Below are 18,496 nucleotides of genomic sequence, written 5' to 3' on the forward strand. Positions count from 1 at the left end.
CAACATTAGAAGCGACAAAAATCCAATAAACTCAAAATAAGCTTCATCACACTAAGACAAGTAAATAGTCGATGATACAATTATTCAACGGATTATGACTTAATGATTCCATCACTAAGACTCTCAAAGTAACTCTTTCACCTTCAAAATTCTTAAGAAAAGAATCATTATCATCATATAACAGATGAAAAATGTTGATATAACACTTGAAAAAAAAAAAAAAAAAAAAAAAAAAGAGAAAAAAAGGAAACTCGTGCCATGTCATCCACCTAACTCCGGCCTATAGATGTCGTTTGAAACGCAATCCGTCCTCATCTACTAGATAACGATAAGGATATTTTCAGTCATTTTGAACTTTTTTGAGAATTTTTTCAAAAAAGAAAAGAAAAGATAAGCCCAAATATTCAAATTTAACCCAAAAAAAAAAAAACACAAATTAACAAAATTGCATAATGAAGTTTTCTTATTTTTGGTAGGAAACAATAAAGTTCTATTTTATTTTGGTAAACAAAAACAAAACAATAAATTTCATACTACAATCTATCTCCTATAATATCCCTTTCTCTCTCACACGCTCTCTTTTCTGTCATTTCTCTCTCTCACATTAACATTGAGAGGCAAAAAGAAAAAGAAAAAAACCAAACAAAAAAACAAGACTAGAAGAGAGAGAGAGAGTGAGAAAGAAAGAGAGAGAGAGAGAGAGGCATGGTTTCAACAAGAAGAAGTGGATCTCTCTCTGGTAACACCAACAACAACAACAGTAAAAGATCATCTTCCTCTGAAGATAAGCCTCCTTCACCAAAGCGTCAAAAGGTTTTTTTTTTTATTTTTTTATTTTTTTTAAAGAAATGAAATTCAACGCTCAAGATTTTCGATTTTTTGTTTTTGTGATTTGTACGGTGTCGTTTTGGTCTAGGGCTTGTGTTCTTGACGGAAAGTTGTGGAATTTTCAGGTCGAGAATGGCGGAGAGAAACCGACTCAAGCGGTGGTGGAGAATTCAAAAGAATTGTGCGAGCCGTCGACGGCAGATCCGTCGGAAAATGCTCCGATCGTCGGAGAAGACGCCGTGAGTACTCAGAAAGACGAGGTCGCGCCAGCCACCGCCGTTGATGCTCCGATCGCCGACGGTGAGTTCTTTATTTTTTTTTTCTTCTTCATTGTTTCGCTCTATCACTCTCTCACTGTGCTCAAAGCTTTATCATTTCTTTGTCTGTGCGTTTCGATTCGGTCAAAACTTTACGATTATCGAAACTCGAAGTTGAAAGTTTTGTTCTTTTTTTATTTTAGGAGATACGCCGAATCCGATTTCGACAGTTGATAAGCCGAGGAGTTCGTTCTCTTCGTGGAGTGTATATCAGAAGCGAAACCCGGCTTCGACCTACGAGCCTTCGACCCCGTGGTGCAAGCTTCTATCACAGTCTGCACAGGTTGGGATTGTGTTTTTGTTTTTGTTTTTTTTTTATAAGGTTGAATTGAGTTGGGAAGTGGGTTTTCATTTTTTTGTGTGGTAATTGTTTGATTATATGCCGCAGAATCTGAATATTTCGATTTGCTCTGATAACTTCATGATTGGGTCGAGTAGAAACTGCGGTTTATCATTGAAGGATCACACTATTAGTGGGAGTCTATGCAGAATAAAGCACACCCAGGTATACCTTGTGTATCAGTATAATTTTACATAGTTAGAAGTTTTGTAGGATAGTTATGAAATTAGGCATGGTTTTGATGACAATTAAGTGAGTAACAAGCAAGCACATATATGTATTTGTGATTGTACTTGGGTGTAAGTACTTTGGTTTTCTATCTTTTTGGAGATGAAAGCCTTAGAGATATGTACATGCAGTATGAGTACTCATTGTTTCTGGACATGATCAGCGCGATGGTAGTGACTCAGCTGTGCTAGAAATTATGGGGAGCAAGGGACTGGTGCAAGTAAATGGGACAACTATCAAGAGGAGTAGCAGCTGCATGCTCAACTCGGGTGATGAGGTGGTGTTTGGAGCAAACCATGCTTATGTATCCTTATCTTTGGTTCTTGGACGGTTCTTTGTTATATTCTTCCTTGTGTTTTCCTGCGTGTAGCTATGCATGTGTGTTTGTGACTCTGTTCATGGGCACCTTAATTCTTGTCAACATAGATATTTCAGCATCCCGTGCCTGAGGTTGCAGCCAAAGGTGCAGAGGTTCAAAGTGGTGTTGGGAAGCTTCTGCATTTTGAAAGGAGGGCGGGGGATCCTTCAGCTGTAGCTGGAGCTTCCATACTGGCATCCCTTTCGGGCCTTTCCAGCATGAGACAAGATCTATCACGTTGGAAGTCTCCAACTCAAACTACCACTAAAGTCAACCAGGGTACTGAGGTGCCTGCTCAATCCGTTGTTCAGGATGGCACAGAGGTTGAGCTTGATGGCCTGGAATGCAACTCGGCACCAAACACCGGGAGTGATAAAGCTGCAGAAACTGGAACCACCAACAGGAACTCTCCTCATGATTGCAACCCGGACTCTGGCATAGAGGCAGGCAATGTAAAATTCTCTGGGGTGAATGATTTGCTAAGGCCTTTGTTCAGGATGTTAGCTCGATCAACTAGTTGTACACTAAAATTGAGCAAAAGTATGTTTAAACAGGTTTTGGAAGAAAGAAACGAGTGGATGAGGGATTCGCAGCCAACATCAACATCAGGTATGTCTGTGCGGTGTGCGGTATTTCGAGAAGAAGTTCTCTTAGGCATTCTTGATGGCAGGAACTTAGACGTTTCATTTGACAACTTCCCATATTATTTAAGGTATGATTCTTTCATTTTACTATGTCTTGATTAATTATATCTCTTCTAATCTTTTAGATACGTATGTCTGTGTGTTGTGTACAATTTAATTATGCGGAATATTTATAAAAAAATAAAAAAATAAAAATACAGGGAATTGTAATGATTTGCTTAATATTTTGACTTGTTTTCCTTATTTCCTTTATTCATGTAGGCCCCCCCATCCCCAGGTTCTATGTAGGCAGCTCTTGTCTAGTGGATAACATATATTGCGTAATTTTGAAATGTGTCTTATGGTTTCTGGAAACTAAATTTTTGTTGGCTGACTTGATTTGTCTATTAGACCAATGCTTCTATGTTACTGTATTTCAAATAATAATGGGTGTAAATTAACGTTGTAAAAAAAGAGATTTCGGGAATAATGTGGCTTGGTTGATGCCTTTGTCTTGGGTAGAAACCTAAAAATTATAAGATATCACAAATCCTTCTAGAAAAGGGCCCTGTTAGTCTAGATTTTCGTTATGGAAAATTCCTTTATTTTGTGTCCTTTTTTACTTTAGCTGTAGCTTTTGGCTATCAAATCATAGCTTTCAAGTTACCTTTCCTCAATAAAGGAATAAAAATCAATCGTGTTAATTTATAGTGGATAAAATTTAGGTGCAACATCTTAGGTGCAGTATATTAGGTTCCCCAATTGAATTTAAGCACTTGGTTGCATTAACCAATAAATTGTGATAAGTAAGAATAATTTTATTGAAAAAATACTACTTTCTACAAAAAGCACAAAGTAGTCTAAAGAAAACAAAAAAAATTATGTACAATAAGAAAGAGAGTCTATAAACATGAGAATGGGGTCACTAGATGTGAATCCCCATGTATGAGACCGTTCAAACAAAGTGCCTACAAATAAGTCGAAAGGCTGGTCCTCCAAGTTCTCCAAATCCTCAAATGTACGTCTGTTATGCTCCGTCCAAATAATCCACATCAAACACAGTGGCTCCAAATTCCAAATACCCAGAGTACTTCCTGAACCAATTCCACCAAGCAAACAAAAGTCCATTCACTCCCACGTAAAACCCAAGAGACTCCACCCCAAACAAACTAAAGTAAAGCTTCATAACTGATAGGCTACACTGCAATGGAGCAAAAGGTGATCCACTGCCTTCCCACTACTCTGGCACATACAGTTCGAATCCACTTAGGTATAACCCCTCCTCCCAAGGTCATCACTAGTGTCTTTCCCCACGCTGCTGTCCAAACAAAGAAAGAAACTTGTCTGAGAGCCTTAATACTCCAAATAACTTTCCTAGGGAAATTGAAAGAAGTGGATCCCCGCAAATCATAATAATAAGAACAAACAACTCACCCAGTCTCTGCCTTCACTGGGAGGAATATGAGAGTCCAAAAGAGGAATAAAGGCATCCACCAAATCCAACTCTCAACTGTTGAAATCCCGGAAGAATCTCACATCCCAACACCTCCTTGTCCCCACATCCTATCTCACCATTAGAGACTCTACTAGAGCCTCCTGATTAGTAGAAATATTGTACAAAACTGGGTCAACTTCTTTTAGAGGTTGATCACCCCACTGAGAGTCATGTCAAAACAAACTTGATACTCCACTCCAACTTCAGATTGAATGTGCTAGTGAAACTTCTCCCAACCCATTTTAATGCTCCTCCAAAGACCACAACCACGAGAACCACCACCCAACTTTGAAGTCCAACCCACCCTTTCCTCCCCAAACTTTGAAGCTATCACATGTATCCTTGATCCCAAACTTCCACAACCTCTTTCCCAAGAGAGCTTTATTGAAGGTGGTAATCTTCCTTATCCCTAAACCACCACTAGCCTGCATGCCTTGTCCCATCCTACCAATAAAAAACAAATAGTATTATCTTTTACAAGGATGATTAAATTCAATGCAACTAAATGCTTGAATTTAATTGGAAAACCTAAAGTGCTCCACCTAAGGTATTGTACTTAAGTTTTACCTATTTATAATTGAACGGAGTAGGTTGTGAAGCTGCTTTGAATTGCTGTAGTGTGGCCTTTATACCTAATATTCTAGGTCTAAATTAAAAATGAAAGTGGTGTGTTACCTTATGAAGTAAAGGTTCATTTATTTCTTTTATTTAGTAGGAGGAGATTGTAACAGTATAATAAGATAAATAGGGGATGGTATGAGGCCCCTGGTTTACAATGAGGCACCTGATCTTGTCAAGATAATGCCTCGATCTCATTTGTTTGAAAATTCTGAAGCGGATTTTCTGGATATTAGAGGTTTTTTTTTTTTTTTTTTTTTTAATGTTTTCCTTAGGACTATGTCATGATGAAATTTCTTCCCTTTTCCTGTCCTCTTTGAGATGAATGGTCTTTATCCAAATTTATGTGCTTTAATCATTTGCCTTTGTCATAATAGTTTTCTATTTTCTATTAAGAAACAAATAATGTTGGTATTTCAAGCTTAGAATTTAATCAATCTCCACATTTTCAAATCAATATGATTTTCTGCTATTGGGTTTCTTTCATGGAGTTACTTTGGCTATAATTCACTTCTAGGGATCTTATTTCCTCCAAAAGGATTATCTCATGCTAAATGCAGTGTGGGGGAATCAAAAGGTAGCAGAAGCTTGCTTATATTTCTTGTTTCCTGCCCTCAACATGAGACAGGTTTCGAGAATTAGGACATATCCTCTTGATGAGTTGAGCTTATGGACTATGAGGCAGGGATCCATTTCTCTTGACATTAATTTCAGTGTTCTGTGAACCATCTATTTTGGGAAGCCAATTTGTAGTGCAAAACAACTTGCTTCTATTTGAAGTCTTCTTGGGTTTGATGTTGTGAATTTTTAAGCTCTGATACCCCTTTTTTTTTTTTTAAGGTAAATACTAGATACTCATGCACCCCAGAAAATTCAAGCCTAGGGAGCACGTACCCTTAATTTAGGGTGTCGTACCTGTGTTGTACTTATGTCAAACCAGTGTCGTATGGTCTCATGTTATAATTTTTCAGAAAATGCTTGTGTCGCCGTGTTTTACCTGTACTTGTGTCCTTGTCTGTGCTTCCTAGATTCAAACACCCACTCTCACCCACTGCCCCATGCTTATTGGGGGTGGAAGTGTGCCATTTAGCCCAAAGGCTTGATACCATTTATTTATCATTTTGTTTATTTTTTTCGTTATTCATTTGGTTTCATTCAACCGTGGAGATTAGCTGATTAAATGATTGGTAGATAACCAAGTGTGTTGTTGTTTCCTAACTAGATTACATATATGAGTGAGTTTTAGTGTGTCCATTGGCTGACTGGTAGACAAGATGTTGGATGGTTTTTGATATTGAATTCTGCAATCATAACTTGTGGTTTCATTTTTTATTTTTTATTTTTTACTCTTGCAGTGAGAACACAAGAAATGTGCTGATTGCAGCTTCATTTATACACTTGAAGCATAAAGAACATGCAAAGTATACCTCGGAGCTTACTACTGTGAATCCGCGAATTTTGCTCTCTGGTCCTGCAGGTTTGTGCATATTTTTTTTTTAAAAACCAATTATAATCTCTAGGGTGTAGGGTTTGAGATATATCAATAGATGTTGAGGCTAGATTGGTGGTTTACATTCCAGAAAATTGAACTGCAATTTTTTGTTTTGTTTTTGAACCTCTTTACAGGGTCGGAGATATATCAGGAGATGTTGGCAAAGGCACTTGCTAATTACTTTGGGGCTAAGTTGCTCATATTTGATAGCCATTCATTGTTGGGTGTAAGATAAAATTACTTTCTTGACTCTGATATTAGAATTACAGTTATACCTATTTTCTATTTGATATTTCTGGAATTAAGCTCTTCCTCTTTCCTTACTTGCTGTTTTTATGATACCCAGTGACTAAATTGATCATTCACGCATGGTACAATGATTTGCTGTAATTTTATTTAGTTTTTGTATTCATTGTCTGATTTCTCTTTTGATGTTTTGTTTGTTTATTTACCAGAGATGATCAGGCTAATTGATTGGAATATTAATAACAAACATGTAGGGGTTATCTTCGAAGGAAGCAGAGCTGCTGAAAGATGGAAATAATGCAGAGAAATCTTGCAACTGTGGCAAACAAAATCCTTTACCCATGGACTTGGCTGCGAGCATGGATCCATCAGCAGGTGAAGCAGATATACCTGGCTCTTCAAATGCACCTTCTCCTTCTGGCTTGGAATCTCAGCCTAAGATGGAGACAGACACTGTACCCTCTTCTTCTGGGGCATCTAAGAATGACTTGTTTAAACTAGGTATACTTTTTGCATTATATTTAGAAATGGCCTTTGCATGTGAATTTCTAGTTTTCCATACTTTTTGGATGTTTGGATTTCCTTTTGTTTTCTCTGGATTCATTTCTACAAATATGATATGTGCAGGTGATAGAGTAAAATTTAATGGTTCAGTTTCTGGTGGCATGTATACAGCAGCATCTTCTTCACGGTAAATCTTTGTGAATAATTGCCAGTGCTATATTATCATCTTTTATGGATGCTTCAGTTTCATATACTCTTTTCCCATTTGATTGTTTTTGTTATTCACTTGTATTCTTCTGAGGGAATTCATGCTTAGGCTCTCTTTCTATCTAAACTTAATATTATATGGCCTTTTTTTGTGTTTATTTTTGCACAACATGAACTTTTAAGGTGGTTCTGCTGTAACACATGCTTTGTCAACTTAACATGTAGGGGCCCGTCTAGTGGAGCCCGTGGAAAGGTGGTATTAGTTTTTGAGGAGAATCCGTGGTCAAAAGTTGGGGTTAGGTTTGATAAACCTATACCAGATGGGGTTGATCTTGGAGGTCGGTGTGAGGCAGGTTACGGATTCTTCTGCAATGGTAAATTTTACTGTCACACCATTTTCACAGGCTTAGACCTCATAAGATGTCTTATTATTTTCGTCATTTTCTATTGTTATACGTTGAATCTCTCTTTCTCTCTCTCTCTCTAGTTTCTGATCTTCGTTCGGATGGCCCGAGCGTAGAAGAATTGGACAAGTTGCTTATTAACACTTTGTTTGAGGTAGATTTTCTTCCTTGTTCTAAACAATTGATTCTATTTAGATTCTCTTTTATGAATAATATTTTCATTAGCTTGTGGATGACTTTTAACATCTTATTGCCAGGTTGTATTAAGTGAGAGCAGAAGCTCGCCTTTCATTCTGTTTATGAAAGATGCTGAGAAATCCATTGTAGGAAATGAAATTTCAACATTCAGAAGCAAACTTGACAAGCTTCCTGATAACGTGGTTGTAATTGGTTCACACACTCATACTGACAATCGCAAGGAGAAGGTAATGTTTGCATTGTTACAAATTTATCAATCATGCTGGGGATTTCATTTTACCTTCAATTATATGGTCTGATATGCTTGTATAATTAAATGCAATGTGAGATGAGGTACAGCTTGAGTCTCAACTTCATCTTTCCTCAACTTTAAAATAGAAATGATGAATAAAGATTACAATAGCTTTTACGACATGTATTGAACATAATGCATGTCTATATTCTTACATACATACATCATTTATGTCTTTGTTTACTTATCAAAAAAAAATTTATGTCTTTGTTGAATATGACATAAATTTGGCCTTTATTATCACAATTTTCTGGCACTTGTGTTATACATTATGTAGATCATGCTGCTTGAAATGACTTATATACCTGTTTTGCATTTCTACACCTAGTTGCTGCGGTTCTAAATATTTTACTTATTTTTTTGTGCACTTATTATGAGGGTTTTTTTAATTTTAATTTTAATTATTTAATTTAATTTAATTATTATTACTTTTAACAATTACTAAATCAGGAACTTATGTCGATATGAATATTAGGTACTAGGTTAAAAAGTAGTAATGCTGACCGTCATTCATTGATGCTAGGAGGATATCAGTAGCATAGGTGTTAACACTAAAGAAAAGGTTTTACGATGCCTCCTAGTCTATTTGGAATGCCTGGAGGAAGGACCAACTGCCTTGGTCTGGGAATGGGTTCAGGAGGGGTCTGCCTACCAAGGCCTAGGAGTATACCAATCTGAGAGAGTTGAAAATCTGACTTGCTTGGAGAACTACTCGGCACATTCTACTCCAATATTTTTTGCTGCTTACTGTGATGGTGTAAACCTACCATCTAAGCGGCATTCCTTTATACCTGTTATTGTGCTGCTTAAGAGAGCAATGTACTATCCTGGGTAGCAATAGGTGTGGTGAGTTAATTGTTATTTCAGATGAGTAGAGAAAGCTAAAGAAGCATGATAAAGAGGTCATTGCAGTCAAGTAGAGTGACACCTTGGATTTGTGGGGGAGCCAATGAATTTTGCTTGTATCTTGCATTTTAAACATTTCTTATGGCTTCCTCATGTAGATCTGTTTTCTTCTTACCATATATATTTTTTCTTGCAGTCACATCCTGGTGGTCTTCTTTTCACAAAATTTGGCAGCAATCAAACTGCTCTTCTTGACTTGGCTTTCCCGGTAATGCTTAGTCTCTAGATAGTTCATGGGTTTCCATTTTTCCTTGAAGTTGTGCAAGTTTTGGTTGATGTTTTCCTATTGTGAATGTGGGTGGTTCTCTCTGAAGCAGAAATGTGCCTTATAATGGTACTGCTTCCTGGATGTTCAGTTTCAATAAATTTTTCTAGGATTATGAAGATTTTTTGGTTAAAAAATCTTCCTGCTTGTATTATCAGTTTTTTCTGGTTTTTTTTTTTTGGGTGCATAATCCTTTATGGAGGCATTTCCAATTTTACATAAATTTTATTCTGATTTTGATGTTTGTAATTTATTGACATATCATCATTGTTCTTTGCTTGCCTTTTGCTACTATATCTGTCTAATATATGTGAAAGACATAAATATTTGTTGCTTTGGACAAAAAGAAACTTTTTTTTTGATAGGAAATAAGAATAGTATTAAAACAAACTGAAAAAAAATGTAAGCCAATACAAGGTGTTCATGATGGTGAACACAAGGAAAAGCAACAAACAAACAAACAAACAACAAAGAACAAGAACAAATTTAAAGTGCAATACTAAGAGAAGAAATAAACTCGAAGATAGTGGAGCAATCCGAGAAGCCCCAACACCTAGACCAATCAAATAAAGTCTTCTGGCATAGAGCTTGTAATTGAACCAAGGATTTCTCGGTATCCTCAAAAGAGCGCTGATTTCTTTCCGTCCAAACAATCCACATCAAACAGCTAGGAACCATATTCCGTATGTCTGAATTAAATTTCCCAACCTAAAACTCCAACAATACACCAAGCTTTCCACAAAGTCTGGCATGACCCATTGTGTCCCAAAGATCTGAAGCATATAAACCCACAAAGAGTGAGCTACCGGACAATGGAGGAGAAGATGATCCACAATTTCCTCTTTCCGATGGCACATGCAATGCCTATTCACCAAAATGTGCCCCCTAAGCATAAGATTATCCAACGTAAGGATCTGCTCATGAATCGCTGTCCACACAAAAAATGCCACCCTCCTAAGGATCTGAGCTTTCCAAACACCCTTCCACGGAAAATTGGAGGCAGCTGCACCCCTAATGATATTGTAATAGGACCGGGTATCAAACTTGCCATTCCCTTTGAGACACCAGTGAGAAGTGTCACTCCCACCACCCCTAGGGATCTGAGATTGAATGAACTCAAGGAAAGAGCAGGCAGCCCCTATTTCCCTTTTATGAAAATCCCTATGAAATACTTGGGTATGCCGTTGGGCACCCCATACAAAACAGCATCTGTGTGGAATCCTTTTTTGGAGAGGATGGAGAAGAAACTTTCAGGATGGAAGCGTCTTTATTTATCAATAGGGGGTAGACTTACCCTGGTGAAGAGTACTCTTTCGAGCCTTCATACGTACTATCTATCATTATTTGTCATTCTTGTAGCTGTGGCTGATAGATTCGAGTGTATTCAGAGAAATTTTTTATGGGGCTCTTTAGAGGAGTGTTTCAAATATCCTTTTGGTGGCTTGGGAGAAGGTGTGTTTACTGATAGATTTGGGTGGTTTGGGGATCAGGAAGTTAGTGCATTTTAATAAAGCCTTGTTAGGAAATGGTTATGGAGGTTTGGGGGAGAAGGCACTAATCTTTGGAGGAGGCTTATTGCATCTAAATATGGAGAGGGTCAAGGGGGGTGGACTACTAAAATATGTAGAAGGGCTCACGGATGTGGTCTATGGCGGGGTATTCATGATGTTTGGGAGAGGTTCTCCAACCATGTGGCCTTAGTGGTGGGTGATGGCACTCGTATTCTTTTTTGGCATGATAAGTGGGTTGGAGAGAAAAGGCTCTATCCTCAGTTGTATGTGTGTTCTAATGACAAGGAAGCTTGCATTTCTGATGTATTATGCTATTTACTTTACTAAGGAGTTTGAAATGTATGTGTTATTATAATCAGCGATGTTGAACAGTAATTTCCTGAACCTTCTATTGTTCAAAGTAAGAATGACTAAAATGTTGTATGAAAGAATATATGTAGATTATTAGGGTGGGTAATTTGCTGGTTATACTCAGTTTGTGATTGGGGATGGCCAAAGAGTGATGAAATATGGTGTGTGAACCAATCGTTGAAAGAGCTGCATTTGGAATTATATGCACTTGCTGTTGAGGAGGCCTTGATGAATTCTTACTTGGACAATTAGAATTTTGGGGGGGGGGGGGGGGGGCTGATCTTCCCCTTGGAATATCAGGTTTATTTGTGCTTTTAATGATTGGGAGTTTGAATCAGTAGACTCTGTGTTTAATGTTCTAAGCATTTCCAGGGGAATGCCCTGATTAGGTTGAAGGTGATTAGTTAGCAATAGTAAGTTTAACGTCCATTCTTATTAAGAGGTTTTGAGATGTTCAAATGGTGTCTTTCCTTTAGAAGTGCCTTTGGTGCAGTAGGCTTCAAGAAGAGGCACATTTTTTGTATGGATGACAGTATGCAGGAAAATTTTAACAACTTATAACCTTAGTAGGATAGGTGTATCTTTGGTAGACTGTGCTGTATGTGTAGAAGTCATGGTGAAACTGTGGATTATCTTTTCATGCATTGTGATGTGGCCCGTGAGCTATAATCTTTTATATTTTCACTGTTTGGGGTCCATCGGTAGTCCCCAAGAGCGTTATGGATTTACTTTTTGGATAGAAGAACTGGTTTGGTAAACAAAGGAACTTTTTATTTATTAATTATAGCCCTTTTATGTCTATTGTGAGTAATATTGAGTGAGAGGAAGAATCACACCTTTTCATTCTATGCTTTCTATCTTTTTTCCTTGGCTTTATTCCCCTTATTTTTCTTATGATGATATGCCTACTTCATTATGCTCTAATTTTGACTGGAGGTACAAAAACTATATTTTATTACAAATATTGAACAATCTTTTGATAACTGAAGTGCAATTCTGAAGTAAGAGGGAAGACATAAGGGCACTGTTATGTTGTTATGGGTCATCTTGGGAATTGACTTCAAATTTTATATGGGACTCATGTCCACAATTAGTTTTAATGAGTTTTTGCAGGTCTAGGCTATTACTGGTTTATGATATATCATGGGAGAGTGGTTGGAAAGTTGGATTTCTTTCACACTAGTTATTGGTTTATATGTATAAATGTCTTTGCATAAAACCTGTCATTATATGTTATGAAAAATGTCTATGCTCTCTCTTGCACATACACAAGCTTAATTTTTATGGGCTTGTGCAGATTGCAGAATGGAAATTGGGAAAATGTGCTCTTTCTGACAGAAATTGTTAATGTTGCTGCCTTTTTATTTTCTCAGGATAGTTTTGGAAGATTGCATGACAGGGGTAAGGAGGTCCCAAAGACGACAAAACATCTGACTAAGCTTTTTCCCAACAAAGTAACCATTCACATGCCACAGGTCTGTTGTAGTGGATTCCTTACCATCAGTTACTTGGCTTTGCTTACTCAACATATTATGGAGGCTTATTAATTCATTGCAGGATGAAGCACTTCTTGCATCATGGAAGCACCAATTGGATCGAGATTCTGAAACCCTCAAAATGAAAGGAAATCTGAATCACCTGCGCACTGTGAGCAATTTTGCCTTTCTTAAATTTTAGATCATAAGCATTATTGTTGCTTTTAACACAAATTATACTATTACTTGATAAATTGGTTCTTTAGTTATTTAGCATTATAGATAAAGTCTGCAAAAGTTTAAATTTGAAAACCTTGTGTTGTTAGTACCTGTGTAGTTTCATATTTTTCTAAATTGAACGTTGTATGTTAGTGTTTTTTCAAAGTATTTTTCATATTTTGAATGTATGTATGTTAACATGCAGTGTTTTGCAAATGATACTCGTAGTTACTGTTCATTATTTGTAGGTTCTTGGTCGGAGTGGGATGGAATGTGAAGGACTCGAGACATTATGCATTAAGGACCAAACACTTACAAATGAAAGTATGTTGTATTCTTCTATATCAAGGCATGATGATTCGCCAGTTTTATTATCATTATTATTATTTTTTTAAAATTCTATTATATTTTGTTGTGTATTGCAGGTGCAGAGAAGGTAGTTGGGTGGGCTTTAAGCCATCATCTTATGCAGAATCCTGAAGCTGATCCTGATGCAAGGCTTGTATTGTCTAGTGAGAGGTAATTGATAGTTTGTTTGCTGCCATCATTTTAAATAGTGGTTGGCTGAAATATCAGTTATTGGATGGAAATTACACAGTTGTAATGCCATATTGCAATTCTGGCAGCATCCAGTACGGCATTAGAATCTTGCAGGCTGTCCAGAATGAATCTAAGAGCTTGAAGAAGTCACTTAAGGTGCTTATTACACTTTCCTGCAAGGAGATATTCCTTTGACTAGTTTTCTTTAGTATATCTATTATTTAATGATCATCAAACTGATTGTTTTGGCTGAAATCAGGATGTTGTAACAGAAAATGAATTTGAGAAAAGGCTTCTAGCTGATGTTATTCCACCCAATGACATTGGAGTTACTTTTGATGATATTGGAGCTCTTGAAAATGTCAAGGATACATTGAAGGAGTTGGTGATGCTTCCGTTACAAAGGCCTGAACTTTTTTGCAAGGGACAATTAACTAAGGTTTAATCTCTTAGTTCAAAGAAAATGTGCTTCTTCATTTAAAGATTGATGTGTTACAATTTATTTATCTTTCATAACTCTATATTGTGTGTGTTTTAAATTAAGGGAAACCTTTTCCTTTTAGGATGTTGTTTCCATCATAAACGAGTTAAATGGACACCTTATTCATTTTCACCTTTTGTTTTTGGTATTCTTAATTTAAATATTTTAACCAAAATTATCAAATATAAATTGTTTTAAAAGCTGATGTCTTCTACTCCTAAATTTGCCACATTGTGATTGCCCAAGTTTTGGTAACATTTTTTTTATAGGTAATAGAACTTTTATTGAAAAAATGAACATCATGTCTTATGACTTTCTGATTTTCTGTGCAAAAATAATGTATGCTTGATCTATTATTTATGAGTTAGCATTAAGCAAGAACATGTATCTTTGCATAAGTAATCTACATACATGAAAGTGCAGGTTTCAAAATTTTTACTGTTATGTCTTTGCCCTTACAATTTGGGTTTTTCATATTTTAGTTCTTGATCATGGCCTTGGATGCTTCTTTTTCCTTAATAAATTTGCTATAAGCAACATTCCATGGACAGTTGGTCATTTAACATGGTATCGGAGTAGGAGGTCTTGAGTTTGATCCTTGTCTCCTCCACTCTACCTCCCATTTAAAATCTCATGTGTTTGACATCACCTATTAAGAGGGAATTGGAGCTCACATGTGAAGGGGAGTGTTAGAAGTATGTGGTTAAATGATTAAATTGACTCTATCCTAACTGCTTTAGATTTTGGGAGAATTGGTAATTTAACACTTCTTTAAGATTTGACGCACACATACTGGTGCAACACCACACTTGTATAAATATATGGTATTGAACTTGTTTTGTTATGAATGTCTAGAAGAACTATCTCACTGTACATCTTTTGTTTCCAGCCCTGCAAGGGAATACTATTATTTGGCCCCCCTGGAACTGGTAAGACTATGCTTGCGAAGGCTGTGGCTACTGAAGCTGGTGCAAACTTCATCAACATTTCCATGTCAAGCATCACGTCTAAGGTTAACAATTATAATTTCCTTGTCGATCATGACACATCTCTTTAACGACTTCATTTCATAATTTTAGACTCACAATCTTGTCCTTACTGCAGTGGTTTGGTGAGGGTGAGAAGTACGTAAAAGCTGTTTTCTCACTAGCAAGTAAAATTGCACCTAGTGTGGTATTTGTTGACGAAGTAAGCTCTTTGCCTTTTTATACCCTTGCACGTTGAATAGTAGTTTTGTTGCATTTGAAGTAAGCATTTTATACACTTTCATGTTGAATATCCTCAATTTTTGTTTTTTCGCTTGGTCTTTTTATAGGTTGACAGCATGTTGGGCCGGAGGGAAAATCCAGGGGAGCATGAGGCCATGCGTAAAATGAAAAATGAGTTTATGGTGAACTGGGATGGCTTACGGACAAAAGATACAGAACGGGTTCTTGTACTTGCAGCCACAAATAGGCCTTTTGACCTTGATGAGGCAGTCATTCGAAGGCTTCCGCGTAGGTAAAACATCATGTCAAACTGGACCCAAAAGTCTCATGCATGTGTATATAAGAAACTACTGTGCTTACATGCATGCACATTTCTTGTGCTAGGTTATATCATTTCAACATTCTGGTAACTTTGGGCATGTTTTCTTCCACAGATTGATGGTAAATTTGCCAGACGCTCCAAATAGGGCAAAGATACTAAAAGTTATCCTGGCAAAAGAGGACTTGTCTCCCAGTTTTGATTTTGATTCAGTTGCAAGTATGACAGATGGATACTCTGGAAGTGACTTGAAGGTGTTTTTTTGTTACTAGTTTCTTTGGTCGTTGATGGTTTTATTATTATTTAATAAGTGGAGTGACTTTGATCATATTTGCTCTGTCATCTTGCAGAATCTATGTGTAACTGCTGCACACCGTCCAATTAAAGAGATATTGGAAAAGGAAAAAAAGGTTTGTTTCTTCCATCCAATCAACGGACAGTTTAGAAATTTATTCTTGCTCAACAGTGTTCTCATCCCTGTCACTTTTGATGTTTATAAAATTATTTGGGGTTGGTAGCACCAAATCTTTAACTGTCAATCCAGTTTACTAATATCATGAGTTTGCTGATCAAAATGCCAATGAATATGACGACCTTCAAATTGTCAATTGCAACCCATTGTTTTTGGATACAAAATGAGCTTAAAAATTAGTATATACGAAATGTCCAGTAGTGTGCTCCTTTCTGGCATATTTGGTTTTGAACCATTGTATACATCAACCTTTTCTTGCCAATGAGCTCAATTTCAAATAGAACAATCTCCCCTCTTAAGAATGGTGTGAGATTGTGGTATTGTGTTCAACACGTACTGGCTTCACTTTTTTAACTTTCCTGTTCCCTTAGATTGTGGTATTAAATAAAACTTAGAATTGAGGTGAAGTAAAGCATGGAAGTGAAAAACTGAAGAACATGTACCTCTTCCCTTAGATTCATAACCATCTTATGCAGGTGCTCTTTGTTTAGATGCAAAGCTTTTCTGATCCAATATGTTAAACTTACAGGATCGCGAAGCAGCTTTAGCAGAAGGTAGATCTGCCCCAGCTCTGAGTGGCAGTGCTGATATACGGCCTTTAAACATGGATGACTTTAAATATGCTCATGAACGGGTAAAGCGAATCTTAAATATCAATTAATATAATATTTTCCTTTGCTTGTTTTAATTGCCTTTTTTTTTATATGTACTGTACTTTTTATGTGGATATAGGTATGTGCAAGTGTCTCTTCCGAGTCTGTGAACATGACTGAGCTTTTACAATGGAATGAACTCTATGGTGAAGGGGGTTCTAGAAGAAAAAAGGCTCTCAGCTACTTCATGTGAAGGCTATCCTGTACAAATAGTTCTTTTCTCCTTATAATTCTCTGCTCTTGGTTCTAAGGCTGTGCTTTAGGTGAATTTTGCTGCTCCTCTAGGGCTTGCTAGGGAGCCATTTTGTCTGTAAAATGAATTATAGGTTCTTAAATAATTTATTCCTGAGTTAGATTTGTGATGGTGGAAATAAAGTGAGTGAGAGCCTTTTCAAAGTCTTGGCCTGGCTCCACTGCTTTTGTTTTGTTCCCCATCTCCTTTCTATCAACATAAAGATCCTGTCTTTTTAAATTTAGAAAAAGAAAGAGGACCCTGTGCATATATTTGTAGTCATTCTTTATGGGGTTTGTTCGAATTGAACAATAAGCAATGACGCTTACACCATATGATACTATGAATTGGCTTTTTGAATATGTTATGTAAATGCATGCAGAGCCTGCTTAAATACCTTGTCTCATTATATCATGAATTATGATTTCCTTAACATAAGAAAATTGAATGGTTGGCTCATCAATTCGTGCTAAGCAAGAACATTGTGGTCTTTATAATGTCAGTGGTGTTAATCTTTCACTTAAAAAGTGTAGCTCAGTGTCAAATCTTTGTATAGGGATTTTTATATTGCCTCAAAACCATTTCATTGTTGAAATTGTTTTTCTTTGGTGTCAGAGATCATTGAGTGAAACTTGCCGTGCGTAGCAAAGTGGAATGAACTCAATGTCTCAATAAAACAAAATGGCGCTTTGGCCCTTATGCGACATAAACACATCCATTTTGCTGTATGTAAAATGTTTTTAGATGTAAAATATTTTACATTGAAAACATTTTTATTTAATGGTGTTTGATTGTGTACTTGAAATTGCTGTGGAAATCAGTTTTAAGTATTTGTGTTGCTGTAAAATGAAAAAATTTCCTAGTTCGCAAAACCCACCAAATACAAGTGCAGATGCACAAGCCAACAAGCACCCAAAACACAACCATCAACTACCCAAAAATCTAGATCAAAAAGCCAAAAAAAAAAAAACCCTCGAATCCTGATGGGAAAGATCTGAAACCCAAAAGGAAAACCCATGATCCCAGATCTTGGTTAAAAATCTAATCCATCAAACCCAGTGACGATGAGATTGGAGCAGCAGCCACCAAAAACCCAAGAACGCTGCTTGATAGTGGGTTCCCAAGGGGTTGTGTGAGAGAAAAGAGAAGAGAGAGGATAGGGGTTTGTGCGAGGAAGAGTCAGTGACGAAGGTTGGTGGCGTTGGGGCGAGATGTTTGAGATTGTGAAAGAGAGGGTTGAAGCTAGCAATGTGGCCTTGGGGGTGAGACTTGAGAGAGCAATTCGAGTGTAAAATATTTTACATGTTTTTGCCTTAGATTTTACAATTGTTTGAAAACATTTTACGGTTGACCTACTATTTTACAACAAATCAAACAGTATAAAATGTGGAGCGTTAGAATCAACTCAATGGTGAAAAAAATATGAAAATACGATGAATTGTTACACATGCCTCTCCATGAGATTTGTGATTTACTCATATTCCTTAAAGAAATTAGAGTATGAAGAAATGAGATATTATTAACTCATGTGCCTTAAAGAAATTAGAATAGAAAGAAATGAATCATATGAATTAAATTCACTTAAATCATAGTTCTTTATGAGATTTATATTCAACTTAAAAGCGTGACATTAAAATGAAACAAATCGTATACATTCTTAAACTGTAACTTTCGTTAAGATTTATGATCAAATAAAATTTAGAACGAAACACTT

At 36.6% G+C, this 18,496-nt stretch overlaps 1 protein-coding gene across 5 annotated transcripts; it reads left to right on the top strand.

The window, feature by feature from the left end:
• Positions 1 to 553: 553 nt before the first annotated feature.
• On the top strand, positions 554 to 17,178 carry LOC112036267 (uncharacterized). 5 transcript variants are annotated; one of them, XM_024069068.2, is made up of 28 exons: positions 555 to 813; positions 954 to 1,128; positions 1,289 to 1,428; positions 1,534 to 1,650; positions 1,877 to 2,017; positions 2,140 to 2,538; positions 2,626 to 2,783; positions 6,163 to 6,284; positions 6,434 to 6,525; positions 6,800 to 7,046; positions 7,173 to 7,236; positions 7,482 to 7,630; positions 7,744 to 7,814; positions 7,918 to 8,085; positions 9,193 to 9,264; positions 12,557 to 12,658; positions 12,741 to 12,830; positions 13,126 to 13,201; positions 13,303 to 13,396; positions 13,504 to 13,573; positions 13,677 to 13,856; positions 14,788 to 14,910; positions 15,003 to 15,086; positions 15,214 to 15,398; positions 15,541 to 15,679; positions 15,776 to 15,835; positions 16,427 to 16,531; positions 16,630 to 17,178. In XM_024069068.2, the coding sequence occupies exons 1-28, from the start codon at positions 706 to 708 to the stop codon at positions 16,741 to 16,743; spliced, it is 3,645 nt and encodes a 1,214-aa protein (XP_023924836.1). In that variant the 5' UTR covers positions 555 to 705; the 3' UTR covers positions 16,744 to 17,178. The 5 variants fall into 5 exon arrangements, with proteins under 5 accessions (XP_023924834.1, XP_023924836.1, XP_023924837.1 ...); XM_024069069.2 differs by having other exon boundaries at positions 2,140 to 2,523; XM_024069070.2 differs by having other exon boundaries at positions 2,140 to 2,514.
• Positions 17,179 to 18,496: the final 1,318 nt, after the last annotated feature.

Source organism: Quercus suber, unplaced genomic scaffold (genome assembly GCF_002906115.3).
Source record: "Quercus suber isolate HL8 unplaced genomic scaffold, Cork oak 2.0 scaffold_89, whole genome shotgun sequence".
Lineage (NCBI taxonomy): Eukaryota > Viridiplantae > Streptophyta > Magnoliopsida > Fagales > Fagaceae > Quercus > Quercus suber.